Source organism: Symphodus melops (genome assembly GCF_947650265.1).
Source record: "Symphodus melops genome assembly, chromosome: 22".
Taxonomy (NCBI): Eukaryota; Metazoa; Chordata; class Actinopteri; order Labriformes; family Labridae; genus Symphodus; species Symphodus melops.
The window spans coordinates 3,348,232-3,367,970 of record NC_136712.1 but is presented as its reverse complement, the minus strand read 5'-3'; the positions used below and the strand labels follow the sequence as shown (position 1 = coordinate 3,367,970).

The following is a 19,739-nucleotide window of genomic DNA, read 5'->3' as shown; positions in this document are numbered from 1 at the left end:
ATTTCTGCCGCTGTCTCTGTTGTCAAGTTCTCCAGCAAGTGTTTGCTCAGTGTTTCAGCCTGATGATGGGAAAACAAACCGAGGACGACAAAAGCAGCTGCTGCAGAGATTTACAAGTGAGAAGTGTCAGTTCAAGAATCAAACCTGCACACTTTTCTACTTCCTCTTTGTTCACTTTAAAGTTCACAAAGAAATCTATATGAATCTTACAGGCTAAAACTATAATCATCCTGACAAGGTAAGTTATGTAGGGACAAAGATGCATGAAGTAAAAATCATATGGGAGAAATCGATGCAAAAGAATTTTAACAAATCTGAAAAAAAGTTTTACGAGTGTGAAAAACGTAACGAGTAACCACCTTAATGGGGAAAACATCTATTGGTTCAGTGGTCCCCAGCCTTTGTTCCTTGGAGCCCCGCCCCCCTCCCTACAGGACGCTCATGGAAGAAGTGGTACATTGCTGTCAAAGATTCACTCCAGTTTTTACAGTTTTCATGGAGAAAAAAATCCCGACAGAATCAGCAAACATGTCAGAGCAGCCCAAACCTCCGCAGCTGTCCTTTCAGAATAAAGGCAAAAAAAGCCCATGTCCAAAAAAACAGGAGGCCATAATGCATCTTCTTGATTTGACAACTTAACCTTTCCCTTGAAACCACCCACACTTTAAACGGAGCGAAACATTTTCTGCTCTGCCAGCAGTTTGGATCTAAAAGTAGAAACTTCTCTTTTGTTATTTAGTGTAAAAAAAAAATCGTCTGTGTCCTTCATCATTTCCTTTTATTTAACAAAGAGGCTGTGACGTCTTTTGTTGCCAACACTCAACCTTCTGCAGGCTTTGAAGGATTTCTGTGAGCAGATGGCCTCGCACACCTCCGCCTCTGATCCAGCATCCTGCAATGCATGCAACTCTGATGTTTCCATTTTGGCTGGCCTTGGTCAATCCACGACAAGGGTCCTTGATTATGATGATAGCGCTGCTGCTGCCATCACAAAATCCCCACTCACGCCCCCATGTCCAAGATACTCTCCTCTCTTGTCTGGCAGCCGTTACCTTAAGCCCTCAGTTGTGTAAGAAGCTGTTTAATTAAAGGTGAAATAGAAACTGAAAATAAACCTTGTGGCCAACCACTACAACACACCTGCCTGTTTAGATTAGCCACGCCCCCTAAACTGTAAAAATTGCCATTTCAGTTCAGGTGTAAGAGGTTTTGCAGCATGCCTCTAGTGGACAATGGAAGAACTGCAGTCTTTTATGAACTAGCATTAACTAAGCTCAACTACTAGCATTGATATGTTGAATTAATGTCCTAATTCTGCTAAAAAAAAAAGCATGTACTGTCACTCGTGTACTGAAAATGTTTCACCTTTTATTTCATCAAAGTAAAAAAAAACAGTTTAATATGAGATAGACACTCTTTAAACTTTGAGACGGGACAAAATAAAAGAAAAAGATTACATCAAAGAGTCAAACACATCCAGGCTCACATCATGTCCACTTCTTACACCCTTAAAGCCTCCATAACACTGTTAGAATACGAGATAATATATGGCTCACAATAATAAAGGACACACAGCTTGACATTTCAAAGTGTACGTTTCAAAGTCAAGACGAACCACGGCGACATGATCGACATTTCTCTACACAAATTATAGACTTGATTCAGCTGTTGTCACTATCCACACTTCAAATTACTACTTTGGATTCCATTACATCAAACATTGAGTCATAACAAAACTGTTCTTTTTTTTTTTTTTTATTCAGTCCACACTCTGCTCACCACACTCTCCTTGAAAGCAAAATGTCAGAGAGTCCTTTCCGTGGAGTTTGTTTACTTGATGCAAAAACAAGTTCTGACAGCTTTGACCTCGAGTCCTTATCCCAATTTGTGTCGGTCAAGGTCTGGGTAATTTGTGTTGATTTAATTCGATTTGAGCGGCTGTCGCTCAGCACTCGCTGTCCAACGAATGTCCTGGAGCTGAATTACAACATGAGTCTCTCTAATTTTGTTTTTTTTCTTTTCCAGCAGATCCTGGACACTTGATCAGGTTTCCTCACACCCACAAGAACAACATATCAGCGTGGGCAGCTCGGGGTAAGATGATGCAGTGACACACCAAAAACAAAGGTCAAATCTGAGCAGCTTGAGACGAACAAGAGGGCTATTTTACATCGAGAGTTTTCAAGGACTTTGTCAAGGAGGCGTCCATGTCTCTATAAAGGTTTTGTGGCCTCCTTATCCCCTTTCTTTTTCTCTGTTCTGTTCTTTCCCAACATAAGCTCTGCATCACAGCCACATGTTGAACTGGGACAGGGGGAAGCTGGATCCTCAAGTAACATCACATCTCGGCCGTTAGACCTAAAGACGAAAAGAGACACGCTATAATTTCTGTTATGTCAAATAGATATGACTTCCTTCAGTTTGATCTGATTAAAGGTCCTGTGAGGAGTTTGTAGCTCAAATAAAAACAGTAGAGTAGATATGAGCTACAAAAGAAAAATAAGACGATCAGTGATGAGATTGATGATTCTACAGAGCTTTTGTGAACGTCCAAATCACAGCTGGGGGGGGTAAATGTCAAAAGGATCAACTGCACATTGCAGAAATCAATTATTTACATTTTCAAAGCAAACGTTATAAGTGAGTGATGCATTTGAATGTTTAACGGTCGGGGGGAAGACTACTTTCACATGTACGGGACAATATCCGGGAAGAGGTGAGATGTTCTGCTTTGTCCACAGGAGGCGCCAAAATCGACCTAAACTAAAAGTTCCTCACAGGAGCTTCAATCAAATCAGTGAACAAACAAATGTGCAAATCAAATCAACTTCATAAACACAGAATCAGCTGATGAATGTTGAAAACAATCCAAACATATTCAAATTAAAAACACAGTTTGAATCTAAGTGATGATCATTATGAGTTTATCATTGATATCAAGTTTCAATACTTTACTGATTGTCTTAACAAGAAATCAGTCACTGGTAAAACATTTAAATAATGAAGTTGTTACATGATGATGATGTTTTGATGATGAATATCATTATTGTGATTAATACTGTTTTTTTTTAAACGATTAAAACAAAGTTAGTTAAGGAGCGTTTGGATGCAGGGTCGGTGATTAGAAAATCACGTTGTGACGAGAAAGTTTGTTCAAACTTCATCAACTTTAAAATGAAGATTCAAAACTCTCAAAAGATAGCAAACATGTCACGCTTCTATATCAGCATATTGTCGGACTAAAAATGGCTGAAAATATCACAGAAGTTAAAGAGTTAAACATTTTATCCACTTCAAATCTTGACTAAAAATCAAAGGGTCAACCTATTAATTACATAAAACATATGTAATATGACATGCAGGGTCAGTGGCTTTAAAATATAAATGACACTATTATTTTCTCCACAGGTGGAGTTCTGGACGGTAAGATTCATGCTCATCCCAAATATGATCCTTACCTGTTTGTGTGTGATGAAACGCCAAACCTTAAATGGCATTATTTCCGGCCTCTGTGAAGAGAAAAGAGAAACCTGCTCAGTGCTCAGTATAGGGAAGAAACAATGACTGATATTTGTTGACCAGCAGGTGGCAGTATTACACCAAACTTCGGCTCTTTAGGAGCGAAACAGCAGCATGAATTCAAACTGCATTCCTCCCCTTGGACAGGTGTCACTATCCATCCTCCTGAGTGACACGAGAGGAAAACATCCCATCTAAACTTCATGTGCTGTTTGATGAATCTCCCTGTTTTCAATTCCACTCTCATATTTCTTGTACATCTGCCTCTGCTGCTCCTTCTTCCTCCTCTTCTTCGGCTCATTATCCCTCTCTGTCTCATCCTTCCTCTCTGGTCTCTTGTTTGATAATGGCTTCTTCCTCCTAGCAATTTTTTTTTTTTTTTGTTTCTAACAGTGGACTGCGTCCCGGCTGATAGGGTGTCTGTGATTAATTTCGACAGGCTGGCAGCAAGCTGTGTAAACAGCCATTAGTAATTCATGACTCCGTCCAGCATCCCCAGGCTTCAATTAACCCTTGCTATCGGTGCGTTCTTCCTCCCAGTCACCCGTCTTTCTCTCCTTTTGATCTTCAGCCTCCTTCATCTGTATTCTCTTCTTCTTCCTCGCTGTTTAAATCATTCTCTCCAGTGTCCGAGTGCGCTTGTCACCTCGCCCAATCAGCAGAGAAAAATCTCAGTTAGAACAGAAGCAGGCGAAAGCAGCCGAGCAGGTGGCGTAAAACATCCTTCAAATGTATGCAGATGATTCAGTCAAGCATGGGAAATTATGCAAAAAAAGGAGATAAGAGATGTTTTTTTTTTTTTTTTTAATTTCCAGCTGCTGGGCGATGTGAGAAAAAGGGATTCAGTCTAATTGTTGCTTTGAGTTTTAACAGAAAGGCTAATTAAACACACAATCTTATTGATACAAGCTGATTTGTATTTACTTTTTTTAATTTTGACTTTGCTTAGACTCGAGACTCGTTACTTAAAAAAACATAATGAATAGACTTCACGAGCCAAAAGTGGAATTAAATCTTGGCTGAACTGTTCGAAGACTCAGCAGTAAATACAGAGAGCAGACAGTCAGGCCAGCATTCGTTCATTTTTTAATCAGTTTATTGGCCCTTGCTTTGTTTTGTCTTGAAAGTAACCTTGATCTCACACCACAGAGTCTCTGAGAAGTCAAACATTTGATTCTTTTCTTTTGGTGTCTCAGTTTCTAATTGGTGGAAAATCTGTTGGAGGATTTTTTTTTTTTATGGCTTGTGGAGGATTAGCTCGTCTTAACTGGCCGCTGATCGATGGAGTTGATCAACAGGTTGCTGCAGTAGTTTCCAATCATTTTGGCTTATGACCCACTAAGGCAAAGCAGTGGGGGGGTTGAACCAAAAAATACCTTCTTTTTTTTTAAGTATGTGGACATCAGGAAAATAGATCCAGACATGGTCTTAGGATTTTCTTTAAAGATGAAATTGCTCCTCAGATTCAAGTCATGTGATCTTCAGCGACCATAAAGCCTGCCTTTCACATTATACTATAGCTGCAAAGTTTGTCACACAGTCTCGTCTAAAATATGATTCTATGCTGCACTATTAAGATTCCTTAGTAGGGGAAGTAAGAGACCTAGCATTCACCCTTAAATGTGACTTCAATCAGAGTGCAGACGTATCTCTCACTGACCACCTGCTGTGCTACATGTCTCCCTGAGCCATTATCGCCTTACTGTCTCCCAGCAGCTCCTCAGACATCAGGCTGTCCTGACGGTTTCCCAGGACGAAGGCGAGGAAGGACAGGATGAGAGCGTCCATGATTCCCATGATGGCGAGGATGTAGGCCCAGCGCACCGAGCAGGCCCCGAGTGTGTACTTGTCCGTCTGCTCGCCACACATCCGTTTCACCTCGTCGCTGTCCCAGCCGTCCGGGTAGATCATGCAGCCCAGGATCAGGCATGTTCCTGGGACAGACAGAGAGACGCACAGGTGGGTCAGAACCTCAGGCTACCAAGGGATGACTTCATAAAAGAATAAAGTACACTTGAACCAAATCTTTGTCAAATTAAGATTACAAAGAAAATGCAAAATCAGTCATTCATCAGAGGATAGAATAGCTAAAGGCTGAAAATTGACGTATTTATGAATCTGAGTTTGTTTGACAGCTGCTCAATGGGAGCAAATTGGAAATGAATGTAAATCTGCAGATCAGAGAGTGCAGAGAAAGGGAGGAAGGAGGCGATGCAGGCGGAGCAGAAACCGGACAGAGAGGTGGGAAAAAAAGGAGGCAGGAAGAGATGGACAATATGTTCGACAGCAGCGTGTGGTGGAGTCTGCTGAATTCATTGGCCTTCTGCTGCACAGTGAGAGCGCAGAGTCATCAGCTCATCATCTGGCTGCGTGGATTTGTTTTCACATGTAGTCACTCACACAGTCAGCCGAGGCTATCAGATGACTAACAGCTCCGAGCTTGTGCGTTCATCGTCGCTGAGAGTGAAGCCAAAAGTTGGATCTCGCAGGTTACGTGTTTGCATGCCTTTTTTTTTTTTCAGTGGCATTTTGAGCTGTTTGAGAGCGACTGTGTTTGAAGGAGCGCACGCACTTCACTCAAGTTTTTTTTAAAGGTCACTGTTAAACGAAGAGGTCGACTACGTAAGTCTAAAGAAATGATCATTTTAAAATCTAGCCTGGTGAAAGGAGGTTTAAAACAGTGAAGGCTTTTACCAGGCTGTCAGAGTTAGAGGATATGTTGTGCTCATTATTCTGGAGTTTTACCTACAATATGTGCTGTCGCCCAATTTTATTTTATTTCGCTCCGACTGAGGCAATTATTTTAAACTTGTGCCGTGCCGCCAGAAAACTGAACCAAATCCTCAGAACATTTAAAACGTAGTTGGATCTCAAAAATACGACTTAAATGAAACTGGGTGTTGCGGTTAATTAAATAATAAAAGAATCCCCAATGTATCCAAAACATTTATCAGAAAATGTAAAGGTTACGTGGCTGTATTTGAGTCAAATCTGGAGTATGAATAGTTCATTATTATAAAGATTTAATGACAAGCAGATAGAGAAGATACACAAAGCTGTCGCACCCTGTGGAAAAGATGTTTTTTTTTTGTAAACCTTTTTGAAGCCGAGAATTTTTTCACCCACGTGATGAAGTGTCCTGACACGTCATGCTGGTGACAAGAATAAACATGCCCATCTGATCATTTCTCACTTTGATTCCCTTCAGTCAGTCCCTTTCCACTGCTCGTCCACACAGGCCGAGAGCAGAAACCTGACCGTCACCAGTTCATCTGATGCGTTCACAGGCCTGTTTAGTTCTCCTCTTATTCTTTTTTAGCAGTCTGACTGATTTATATCCTCTTCTAAAAATAAAACCGCAGCTGATGTGTTGCAGAAGGATTTTTTTTAAATTTAGGATTTCATTCTCAAGTTCACAAAACTTGAAACTTTGAGCATTTCTTCCACACCATATCAGCTTTGAGTTTCTCTCCTGTGCAGTTTAGAGGATTGGGTACAGTGCACACACTTCTCTCCTGTGTAAACAAACCTGCTCCTGCAGCGCTCTTCACAGCTGTAATATTAATAGAACGAATCGAGCTGCACGTTGTCTCGCCAGCAAATCTTAAACATCCCACAGAGCTCGAGTGGAGGGCAAACATGGCGGATCAAAGAGTTTCTTACTCTCATCTGAATGCTGTTAGATGTTCATTTCCGTGCTGCAGTAGTTTAGGATAGTATCAGACTACCTAAGATAAATAGTGGGATTTTTAAGGAGAAGGACGTGGATGCCTTTTGAACAGAAACAGTCCTGCACACTACTTCTGCTCGGCATCACCAGTTGATTTAAAAAAATCACAACGTTTCAGTCCCTGTGAATATCTGTCAAGTGTGTTCTCAAACAATTTCCCAACAAGTTGTCCCTTTTTCCAAAAATTAAGCGAATCTTGTCTTTCAGCTTCAGCAGACTTGTTGCTCTATAAGAGAAAAAAAAGAACCTCATAAAACATTTCCATCCTCTAAACCTCATCCATCTTGATCTCCGGGGAAATTGCTTTTTTTGTTGTTGCACAGAAATGTGTGACTACATGTGCTCCGTCTCTGCAAACAATTCCAACAAACGACACGCAGAGAGAAGAACATGCGAGAACAAAAAGGGTCAGTCTTCTTTTCTTCTCCAGATCAAATAAACCGTCCTCTTCTCAACATCCCAGCGGCACGCGCGCACAATCCCAGCCATAAATAATAAAAGACGTTATGAAACCCTCGGATGAGATGTTCTGTCGGCTCATTTCAACACTTCAAATGAGTGATGTTTGAGTGAAGCTTGAAACATTCAGACGCACGGGCAGACAACACACGACTGATCTGGGTTGCCACACTTTGAGTCATCTGAGGACGACTGAAACAATTCGCGGGCGGCTCACGGATCCTTAAAGGAGCGATGTGGATCAAATCTGGAAATTTGTCCGGTATAGCCGGAGAGGCGCCAGACCAATTCCTGAGCACTGCGGGGGGTGCCCTTGAGCAAGGCACTTAATCCTCCCCACCTCTACAAGTTTTTCAGACATCCCTTTAATGAGGGAGCGTCCTTGATTCATCGCTCTTAAACAAACGCACACGCGCTCTTTAACCTCCCTTCAAGGCCTCCCAGCTGACAGCTGTTGGCAGCGACACGCTGACAATCAGACGAGGTGTACTAATCTAGACCTCTGTGTCCAATCACTGCATGATATAAAACACACACACACACACACACACACACACACACACACACACACACACACACACACACACACACACACACACAAACACAGACGCACATTATGGTCCATTAAACAGGCTCAGTTGTCCACGTCTATTTTCTGCAATTCCTGTTCTCATGACGTCAGGGTTATTGGGGTGTGTGCTCGTTGTTTGCAGGTTTGTGTGTGTGTGTGGTGGTTGGCTGAAGAGCAGCATCAAGGTGGACCCAGGTAAACGTTATTAGTGGGAGTTAATTGGGGCAGAATGTGGCACCTTCTCCTCCACCCTGACCTCATCGCTTGTGCTCTACAGGCGGCTAAGTGAGGTGTGTGTGTGTGTGTGTGTGTGTGTGTGTGTGTGTGTGTGCACTGTGCGATAAAGCAGAGAGGAAAGGCAGCATGATTTGCAACATGAATCCCCCTCCCCTCCTCATTAACTCCTCTTATACGAGGCCCAATGATTCACAGGGTTTTTCTGTGCATCGGCCGCTCGTGCAGCAGATTAATGAGCTGCTCTGAAGTCTCTGCACGTCCTGCTTTTATCCTTCACATGTTGCATAGACTTTGAATATCCTGTTATAACATAATGAAATAAATGTGTTTTTACAGACTGGTTAAAAGAACAGTATCACTCGTTTCATCTGTTTGATCTGATAGACTTTGTATCCTCGAGGAGGGCGGAGACTTTATAGATTTCCCAACGTGTCTCTTTCTTGGAGCACATTAAACAAGGGGTTAAATATTCTTCTTTTTTCTTTGAGTCATCTGTTTCGATTTAACTCAGATGAATAATGATGAATAATTAGGGGCGTGGCCGGAATGACTGGCAGGTGGATGTGTTGTAGCAGGTGTACAGAGTATACCCACTTATCTTTAAGTCTCTATTGAGTGGACCAATTTCTAGATATCTCCTCTAATTCACACCATTGGTTGATTGGCAATATTCAGGAGTATGCCGCATTTTTTTTCTGGGATAATGAAGGGATGACCTTTCCTACTCTGTCTCTAATTGCCTAGTAAGCAAATTAAATATGCAGTAGTCCTCTACATGTTACAGTTTATAACGTTGGCCGTTTATCCTCTGCTGGATGGGAAACAAAAAAAAAAAAACTTATTTAGAGTAAAAATGAAGAGTAACTGCTTCAACTGTATAAAGTAACTAATAGCTGATGTCACAGTATTTTATTTTTACTGTAAATATTTAGGACGCCTTAGGTCACTGTCCCTTTTTTTTTCCTACTATGAGCACAAAATCACTGCGTCCTGTGAGCAGAAGGGATCAATATTATATCAAATATAAAACTAGCGAACAGAGAGCCAGATGTTCTTTTAACCATACCTATCCATATCTCGTCTTTGGGTTGGAGAAGAGCTGTTGGTTCATCGTTCAGTTTGTTTGACGTGAATTTTTCAAACAATCCCTCTAAACAGTGGCGGGAGGAGAAATACTATTGGGGGGTTTTAATCATTTATTTATTCCTAAAACGTGTCTGAGTTTAGACTCAAAGCTGGTTCAGAAAACAGAATCCTGAAACACCCAACTTCTGCTCAAAGAAAAAAAATACTGTAAATATTTCATCACTGCATGGCCCAGTATTGAGAATGTAGTTTCATAGACAGATTTTTCTATCTTTGCATAGATACAAAGTGTGGAGGATAATAAGTGGAACATTAACCGTCCAGGATCTTAACTGCTAAAGCTGCAAAAACCTAATTCAATTAAGTATCGAGCTAAACTTCCCTGCTAACGCTTTAATCCAATCATGGAGCTGTCCAAATAGGGTGGTGCTGAAATCTGAAACAAGACGCAGCGTGGAAGCCGTTCTAGACTGTTCTACTCTGCACCAATCCAGCTTTTACAACTGCCTTTGATTTAGATACTGACTCGAGGTCAGTCCGAGCTGCTCTGTATGCACGCTTGTACTCAAGCGGCGGAAACAACAGACCGTTTGCATGCCCGCTTTTTCAATTCCCTCTCCACCTCTTCAACAACTGACACCACCACTTTAGGGGGAGGAGGGGTTGAGGAAGATAAAGTAAAGAGTAGAGATGAAGAGACAAGACAGAGAGAAAGAGAAAAACAAAGAAGAGAGATGAGAGGACGGGCACGAGAGGTGCCTGATTAATGTAGCTTAAAATAACGCGGTCGGCTTCAGGCGTTAGCTCGTTCAGAAGGTAAAGAGAGATGATAACAACCGTATCCGACGCTGTATCATGACGGTTAAAAGACGAGGAAGAAGTTCACGACTGTGTATGAGGAGATTTCAGGAAGGATGGAAAAGCCTTTAATAAATGTTCTAAAATGTGTGTGTGTGTACGTGTACGTGTGTTGTTTTTAGGTGTGGATTGAAATGGAGAGGTGGAGCAAGGAGAGGGAGTGAAATCTGGAGGGACGGCAGAAACGAGGGTTACAAGATTGGAATCCCAATGCACCTCTTGAGAGACACTACAGGAATGAAAGAGGCTGTTTAGAAATCCAACGCCAGACAGAGCGCGCAACGAATTCAGAGAAACTAGGTACTAAACACACACATGCACACACACACACACACACACACACACACACTGGCTAAATTAAAATCAACCCTCTGTTTTGCAGCATCGGCCATTAATCTATCTTCATTTAACTGACAATAAAGCAAGACTAAATTTTACACTTTTACAAAGATAGGCTAGTTTGGGACGGTCCCTTGAGGAGACACTTAAAATGATGGAGTTGAAGATCACATTTACAATCTAATCATCTCTGCGAAGAGGGATGTTACGAACAAAAATCTGTGGTCTGGACTTCGTAGGGTTCAGTTCTTACATTATTTCTAATGTTTAGTGTATGTTAACATAAAAAGTATCTGTCAAAAAAACACTTATATTTAAGCATCGTGCACCCTCTACTCCACATAGCCCACAGGTGCCTCAGCAAGTTAGAGATTATTTCCTGAACCCCCCCTGTGCCTCTTTGTGAAGCCTTCTGAGCACAGAAGAAACAGAGTCTTCTTTTTTTGGCCCTAATCTGCATAAAACTTGCTACCATGATCCTCCTGGGCAGTATTGTTTTTCCTCCCTCAGATTCTTCTTATAATTTGTGCAGCCCCCCTGCTGCCTTACAGCCCACAGGAGAAGGTTTCAGGAGCTGCATCCAAACACGGCGACGCTGCCTAAGATTTTGTTGAATTTCTCGTTTTGAAGTCAGTCCGAGTTGGAACAGTCTTCTTCTTGAGAGAAACGCCGCCTAAATCAAGGCTTCCTCTGATTACTTCAGAGTACACAACATGTTGGGGAGTGAGAGGTTGCACCCTGCGCTGAGCATCCATCCGATCAAATGGGATGAGAGAGATGCAGCATCACCATGGAGACGGGTTGCCTGCTGTCCCTGCTCAACAGTGATCCAGGGATTTGTTTCGATGAGCACCAGTGCTGCACCAACACGTTCGTGCTGTGGTGTGAAAGCACAATAAGCTTCTTCTGATTCTTCTGCTTTTGCACACGCAAATAAGCAACATACTTTCACAAATGACAATCACCAGGTGCAGCTTTTGTTTTGTTAAAGAACAGGAGGACCCTTCATTGTCCCGTAAATGACTCCCAAGGAGGGTAATTAGAAGTCAATTTGCCAAAAAGTTTCTGTACCAGAAAAGTTTTCAGGAATTCAAGTAAAAATCTCAGAAAACTTCAGTATCATTTCTAAAAAAAAATCCTGCATAAGCCCTAAAATTGTTCAGATATTTCATGGGACAATCTGTGAAAGTTCCTGACAATTAATATACATTTACAGAAAACTACAGGAAAGTTTCAAAAAAGAGATCCAGAAAAAAAACAAAAAACTTCAGATTTCTGTGGTAAAATATCCACAAATTCCTGAAAAATTTCCTAAAAATTAAGTTTTTAAAAGTTCCCGAAAAAAATGAAGTTATAAAATAAAAAATTACAAGGAAAAGTCAAGTCTGTTCTCAGTAAAAAATCACAAACAAATCCTGGTGAAATAAAGACACACAGCTGCAGGGGGGATACATTTATTCCTGGGGTGCATCCCTTCCTTCTCCTGTCACCCTGCTGCACCTGAAGACAGTTCACCTTGACCCTCTTTCGGAGAGGAGACTCAAAGAGAGAGAAACAAAAGAGTGATAGAATGTAGAGCAACACCACGAGCTGTTTCCATGGCAACCAGCAAGCTCGAAGGGGGAGGAAGGAAGAACATTAATGGTTGGCTGAGGTGGCCCGCGCATATCACTGAAACAACACACGTCCCCGTCCTCCTCTCCTCTCTGCGCACGTTCTGAATCAGGATTTCATTTTATCCACGACCTTTGAAAAAATGTGTGACTGTAAACACAACGCAGAGAAAAGACAACTGCTCACCCACAACACACACATTTACACACCTGAGAATACACTCAGAGCTTCCTCTTGCAGGGAGCCGCGCTGGTCGTCTCCGTCCACACTCCCCTCAGCTCAAACATCTTCACATGTGGTTTTCCACTAAGCCAGTTTTCAGAGCCTTTTGATGTCCTCTAGAAGACCCTCCCTCATTTTTATTCCTCCTTCTTGCCCCTCAGTTTGCATGAAGCATCCTTTGATTCAATCGTCCTGCCAGCATGTTTTCCAATGTTACACACAGCATGGGGGACATCGTGAGACCAACTCAAAAACCAGCCAATACCAACACGGGCTCTGAGAAGGGAGAGCCAACGCTTTCACACCTTCTCGTGTAATATTTGTTAATTTGGAAAAAGTCTGTCATCTCAAAACAAAAATATCTAGCAGTGTTTCAAACTTTAAAAGTGGGTCGTGAAGTTTCTTCTGTTATAACTCAAAGAGCATCCGTGCGTCTTTCACTCTTTAAACACTGACAGCCAGGTGTCATAACAACACTTGATATATGGTTCTGCACCTGTGCTTCAGTCTCTTCCAGACCAGCAGACGGCAGCATCACTCATTAAGTCCAACACTCGCACGTCAAAATGAACATCACTCAAATGCACGGACACACACACACACACTCTGAGGTTTTCAAATGGGTCACTGTGTCCTTGTCCAGCTGCCTAACTCAGGAGGAGGAGAATAAATCAAACAGACTGTCTCCTCCATCCCGACCCACTGATCAAGAAGATAAACCCCCGATGGGAAATCTATAAAGTCTCCGCCCTCCTCGAGGATACAAAGTCTATCAGATCAAACAGATGCATGATGTAGCTCAGTAACTTTCAACAAACTACGTATCGATGCAAAATACATTTATTTGTATGCATCTTCTCCTTAATCTGTCTTCAAAGTGCTTCTAAAATATAATCTGTCACTATTCAAACTGTTCCTGTTTTGTTAGATGGCACTAGACTGAATAATCAGGGAACACCGGGGAGTTTTGCAAAGTATTTTTCCTGCCAACATGAAAATAGTCGAGACCAGCCCACAGAGATGCTGGCAATCTGAAATATGATCAACAAAAAAAAAAAGAATAACTTTGATGGAATACATAATTCATGGAGTTTCAAAAATCTACACTTTAACAGATTAAATGGAGTACTTTGTCAGGGTTTTTGATAACTTGAGTGATATTTTCTGTTCAGCATACAGAACAAGTGAGGCTTTTTAAAAATTGTTAAAGGTTACATATTATGCAAAATACACACATTTTTTTCAAACACTTGTACAGTATGTGTCCCTCATCGGTAGACAAACCCTCAGATTATGAGAACAGTCCATCCTGTCCGTCTTTTACCTACATCTATGTGTGCTCAAACAGGCCGTTTAGAAACGTTCCCTTTGTGACATCACAAAGAGCAGTAACCCCTCCCCCAGGCGGGTGACACTCCCACAGCTCGATGTCTGTTCTGTCCTGAGTCTGCCTTTCCACCATCAATAACAGGGAAAGGTGCACCCAAGCCCGACTAGAGAGGGGCGTGGTCAAACACAGCTCACCTGCATTTAAAGCTACAGACACAGAAACAGCCTGTTCTGAGCAGGGCTGGAAATAGAGGGGTTTATAGGCCTTGCTGCTACACAGCCAAAAAGTGGATTCAGGATTTTGGGTTGTTACCTGAGATAACTTTTCATTCCTTGGCCACGCTCTGGGATTTGCCCTTCCACCCAGTCTAAATAACCTGATCCAGCTCATCCTAATGCACAGTATCACGTAGTATGCAAAATGATGGATGCACCGCTATGTTTGCCTAATTTCCGTCAGATGTTGCTACACCACCTAACTGGAGTACATAAGCTTATGTTAAGCCGATCATTACCGCCTGACCACAAACGGCTTACGTAATGCAACATGAGGAGCCTCTTTTTTTCTGGCTATCATTTACATTATCTTCTAGACTGACAGTGTTAGTGTCAAATTGTTCCATTTTAATTCAGAAACTCCGTCTCCACATGCTGTGAATGGGTCGATGCAGAGATGTGACCCACCAGGATAAAACAGCGTACCAAGCAGTCGTAGTAGAATGACATAACATGGAGTTCTCTATGTTGTAATTTCCTGCACTGTAAACATGCTCATGTAAGCACAATGTCTTGTTACCCCGTTTATTTTGGGATCTTAAAATACATTGCCCCCTGGTTGCCTTCGGGCAGGGAGATGAAATGTGTAAAGATAAACTTTCCCTTTTTGCCCTCAGGTCCTAATTAAGGGGGATTGAAGTGGTTTCAACATGTAATTATAAAGCCGAGGAGAGACGAGCAGCTTAGGAACGAGAAGATTCACAAAATACTGAGGATGAAGAGGAAGAAGAGGTCGGACAGGGTGGGTTTGTTTTACTGCTTTTCCCGTTGTTGCAATCTTGAGCCACAGAAAATTAGAAGCAGATATCTGAAAATGTTGAGATTCTAAAAAAGAGAGGCTGGATTCACTTACACTCCTTTGTTGATGTCTACTAGAGTACTGTTCTACAATTCAAACTCTCAATGGATGAATGAACGTCACGTTCAACTCAGCCTTTCAAAGGCTAAGCTCCTTGACAACCGGTCCCTCTGTGCAACCACAGATCAATATCCAATATCCACAAACTTTCCAGGGAACCTTAGCTGTCATTAGCCAGAATCACACAGACCTTTGTGGCCAATGGTCATTGCAGAGACAAAATAAAAATGACAGCTTATAATGTGCAAGGTCATAACAACGGGCTGTGATGATCAAAAATATCTCGTCTGTAAACTGTGAACTCGGTTTGAAAAGGCCCCGGGGATCAAGAAGCGACAAAGTCATTCACTGGTCGATTTGGCAGACGGTTGTTTTGGGGTCTTGGTTCAGCCTGTCACATCGCATCACAGCGAGCAGAGCCTCAAAGCTCTGTCTTGTTTTTAACTCCGCAATGAGAAACTTGTGCAGAAGTGAAGAGGAGTTGCTTCATAATTATGTAGAAGGGCAGCAGGGCAGAGGCGCAAAACCAACATTTTTAACAACCGAGTGAGCTGAAACTTTCTGATTCGAAGAAGAAACAGTCCACAAGGTTAAAATGTGTTCTGTTAGGAAATCCAGGACTCCTCGTTCTCTGGGCCATTTATTCACATTCTGGAAATATTACAACAGCATGGCTCCATACTTTAAAAGTTTGTAGTCCTGACTCGTCAACCATTAAAAATACATGAAATCATCACAGTCTGTACGCAGAGTCCAAACTTTTCAGAAATGGGGTTGTAGCTTTTTTCTTTAAAAAAAACCCCAAAAAACCAGCAGTCCATCAGTCTAAAGCTCAGAAGTCACTCATTGCTTTTAATTCACTTTAGTTACAACTAAAGTAGCCAATTAGTTACATACTGGCGTGCACCACTGTAATCAATTAAAAAAACACTTAGTGGCATTTGCAACAGCTCAGACAGGATGATGTATAATAGATGCTTTTCCTTTCAGACTTTGCAAACTGGTCTTACTGGGAAGATCTAAGCAATTAGCTTCCACTAAAATCAATCAGGAAACAATCCAGCTGTGATTGATCGATTGAGTTTGTTCCAAACTGTCTGAATGATTGAGAGGAATATTTAAAACTCATCCACTCAATCAAAATGACATTTTAACGTCTCACAGAAACAGATACTGTGCATTTATATTAATATATCAAGATGTAATTCAGCCACCATTATAGACGCAGAAAAGACTGATATCCAGAATAAGTTAGTTTGTGTTATTCCGAAGCTTCCCATAAGACTTTAGAGGCAGCCGGGGAAACTAAGGCATGAGTGTTTTGTCCTCCTCTGGGACCAGCTTATGCTCCTTGAGATTATCACTTTCCCCCTGCTGAGGGATTTGTCACTGATCCCGTGTGTATAAAGGGAGCGGGCTATTTAGTGACGTTCCCTCAGGGACACATAATACAACAGGATAATACAACAGCAGTGTGGTGAACATTTTCTTTTTGCATAAAACACAACATTGCCTGCTTCTTTGTGCATCGCTGGTACTCCCACTCAGCATCTCTGAAACATGCACTCTGATGAATAAATATCTTGTCTTTCCTGTTGCTGTTCGACAACACACCGGGGACGTCTGACTCTGAGTTTGCCAATCATTCCTTCTACATCTCTCCGGAGCATTCAGAGCTCTCATTTCCATCTCAATCCCCAGCTGTTAGCCCTCCTGCTGCTTCATAACTAGCACCTGATTAGGAGTGTTATTGAGCTCTATAACTTCAGCACATTCACATCCTGCTGAGACTCCTGGAGAGACCTCATTATCTCCCCATCAAGCTTCATCTCTCTGTCTGGAAACTGGACACCCTGTCACCATCGTCCCACCAATTTAAAGGCCAGCGAGACTTTGGTGAACAGAAGCAGATTTCCAAGACAGAAATGTTTCTTTCTTTGACCTCAACAAAAAGACAACCAGATATTATGAAAACAGGCGCGTGTCTTAAGTTTTAACTTGTGCAACATTTACATTTAAAAAAATCAACCAGCATCCTTTTACAACACAGCTAAATAAATTCATGTTAATGTCAATCAAAACTCCAAACTTTGGCGGGTTAAACATAGATAAAAATCCTGAAATCAGAACTCCCAATCTTAGAGTTTATCTATTCATTTTCGCAGTATGAAGATTATATTAGAGGTTCAACCTGAAGAGTTTTACATGAACGTTATGTTGAGAAATTTCTCTTCTCATCTCATAACAACACAAACGTAATCCAGCATAGTTCCTTTGGTAACAAGAAGATGACACAGCCTGCAGGATCACCAGCAGACGTCCAGAGGTCTTTCATAAAAATGTGATTTGGCTTTAAATGAGGCCGTACAATCAGATAGTGAATATGTACATTATAATCACATAATGATCAAAATGGAAACTTCTGACAAGTTTTAATTTGCATGAGAGCAGAGTGATGGACATGGGTGGCCATCCTTGTTTATCACGTCTCGAGGGCCTTTAACAAGCACGGATTGATACAAATTTAACATGACAGCTTTGATATGACTTTCACAACACCGACTTGCATTTACATTATTTTGCAACATTGCTTGGAGTAAATGTGGGCGCACGTCGCTTAAATTTGCATGAATTTTTCAGGAATTATGTCAAGTAGTCTACTGGAGTTTGGCAGTAAAAAAAAAAAAAAGGAATGGATAAACAAAAAAAGACAAAACTTTTCCTCAACGTCATCAAAATATTCCCACAAACTTTGTTGGAGTTCAGATGAAGCTATGTCATGGTTTAAAAATATGCAATCATCTTTTTTTTTTTCTTTCCCCGCCACCAGGCAGAAAAACTGTAAACGTATTATCACCTGTAGCAACCATGCTATCATGCTTTTTGCATTTTTTACACACCCAGTAAGATTAACATTTATGCCGGGTTTCTACTGGATGAATAAAATAAATCCATCCATTTCATGGCTCTGTTTCCACTAGCTCCTAAATATTCACAGACTAATTGGTAACTTTGAGTGTTTGCATGGTTTTCACACATGCATAAAACACTTCCTGAAAATGACCTGCATACATATGTGAACAAAAACAGCCAAATATCTCACTCCAATTTTATCCCATAATACCAAAAAGATGCTGCTGAAAGATGCTAAAGCACTTTGTATGGCTGAGAGGAACTGCATATTTTGGTGATAAATCACTTTTCTAAAAATTTTAAAATTTGGACACAAACACTTTAAATGAACATATTCATAAATGCAGCTTTATGTGTATAACATTTGAGAGGGATCCCACTTTCTTATATCGGTCAAAAACATCAGTCAGACTTTTCATGCTTGAACCACAGTAGCCTTGGAGCTGTTAAGTTATGTTTTGTTAGTGTGTGAAAATGTTCCCATCTCAAAAAACACGACAGTTCATTTCTTTGCATTTAAGGGGATCAGATGAATATGAAGACTTGAGACTCTTGGTTTCATTTTTGCAGCCCTGAGTTTCTCCGCTCCTTCTCCCTCGTCTCACATTATCTCCATCTATCTGCTCATTTCTCGTCCTCACTACGCTGCAATCAAAACTGTCAGTCACACTTAAGGCTTTAAACACCTTGAGATTCACCAATCAGACACACCAATCGTGCCATACCTCAAACAAGCCTGCAGCCGCTCCTGCAGCCTCATCCGTCCATCACGTCTTCGCTAATTTTTAGAGACAAACGCGTCATCACCTCCGGACAGCATGCTACCCATCAACAAGCTGAATTAAAACAGCTCAGTATAAAGTGACCTTGACAGCAAAGGTTCAACTTCTCTCTGTTTGGGCTTCGTTTTATTCCCCTGTAGTCCAACCATGGGCTGCTCTGAAATATGTATTTAGCAGGTAGTAAGCATGGAGATGTAGCATTTAGGTAGAATGACAGTAGAGTTGTTTATCCATAGGCCTACTTGATAGCAGTTAGCATGTTGGGTTTGTGCAATTTGTCAGCCTTTTTTCATCTATTGGTCGCTCAATTATTTCTATAACTTTGTAAAGTGCAGAGGGAAACTTAGAGACATCTAGCACAGAGCTTCTGAAGCAGCTAGCACACAGCTTTAGCAGCTAGCAGATCAGGCTGCTGTACACAGTGAGCTAACAATTGTTGGTGCACATTACTGTCACATTTCTCCTCTGGCTGCAGCAGACGGGCAGACATGACCTCTTGCAGTTATTTTAGCCACTCTCTCTCCGGACACACTGTTCAATCTCACCGAGACCACACGCCTCATTAAACACCTCAGCCTCTGTCAGACCTTTACATCGGCCCTCCTGCGTTGTGTTAGTTTTATTCTCAGGTTGATACGTCTATAAAGAAGATCCCCGATCACTCGGGTGATGCACTAATCATAAAATGCATTTTTTGTTTAATTTTTTGCACTTTTCAACATTTCTTTATCTCTATGTTTGTAAATATTTTTTTACTTAGCTAATCAAGCGAGGGGCAGGCTCAAAATGTTTGTGCAATCTTTGTCAAAGTGATTAGTTTCCGTTATATTTTGTTGGGAATGTGGCTTTAATCAAACTCAAATTCTTCAATTTTATGTTATTTGAAAGTGTCGGAGGCCTATCGTGGTCGCACACATGTGACTGTGCCTTTAAAATCCTCGTCAT

The 19,739-nt window shown here is 41.4% G+C and overlaps 1 protein-coding gene across 2 annotated transcripts in view; it reads right to left on the bottom strand.

Annotated features, from left to right (window-relative positions):
• Positions 1-2,087: 2,087 nt before the first annotated feature.
• lhfpl3 (LHFPL tetraspan subfamily member 3) overlaps positions 2,088-19,739 on the bottom strand; it is a 23,928-nt gene continuing 6,276 nt past the window's right edge. For both annotated transcript variants that reach the window (XM_079335313.1, XM_079335314.1), the window contains 3 exons: positions 5,223-5,453; positions 3,459-3,509; positions 2,088-2,358 (listed from right to left, as the gene is read on the bottom strand). In XM_079335313.1, coding sequence (XP_079191439.1) covers positions 3,487-3,509; positions 5,223-5,453 — 254 coding nt within the window. In that variant the 3' untranslated portion in view covers positions 2,088-2,358; positions 3,459-3,486. The remainder of the gene's footprint in view (positions 2,359-3,458; positions 3,510-5,222; positions 5,454-19,739) is intronic.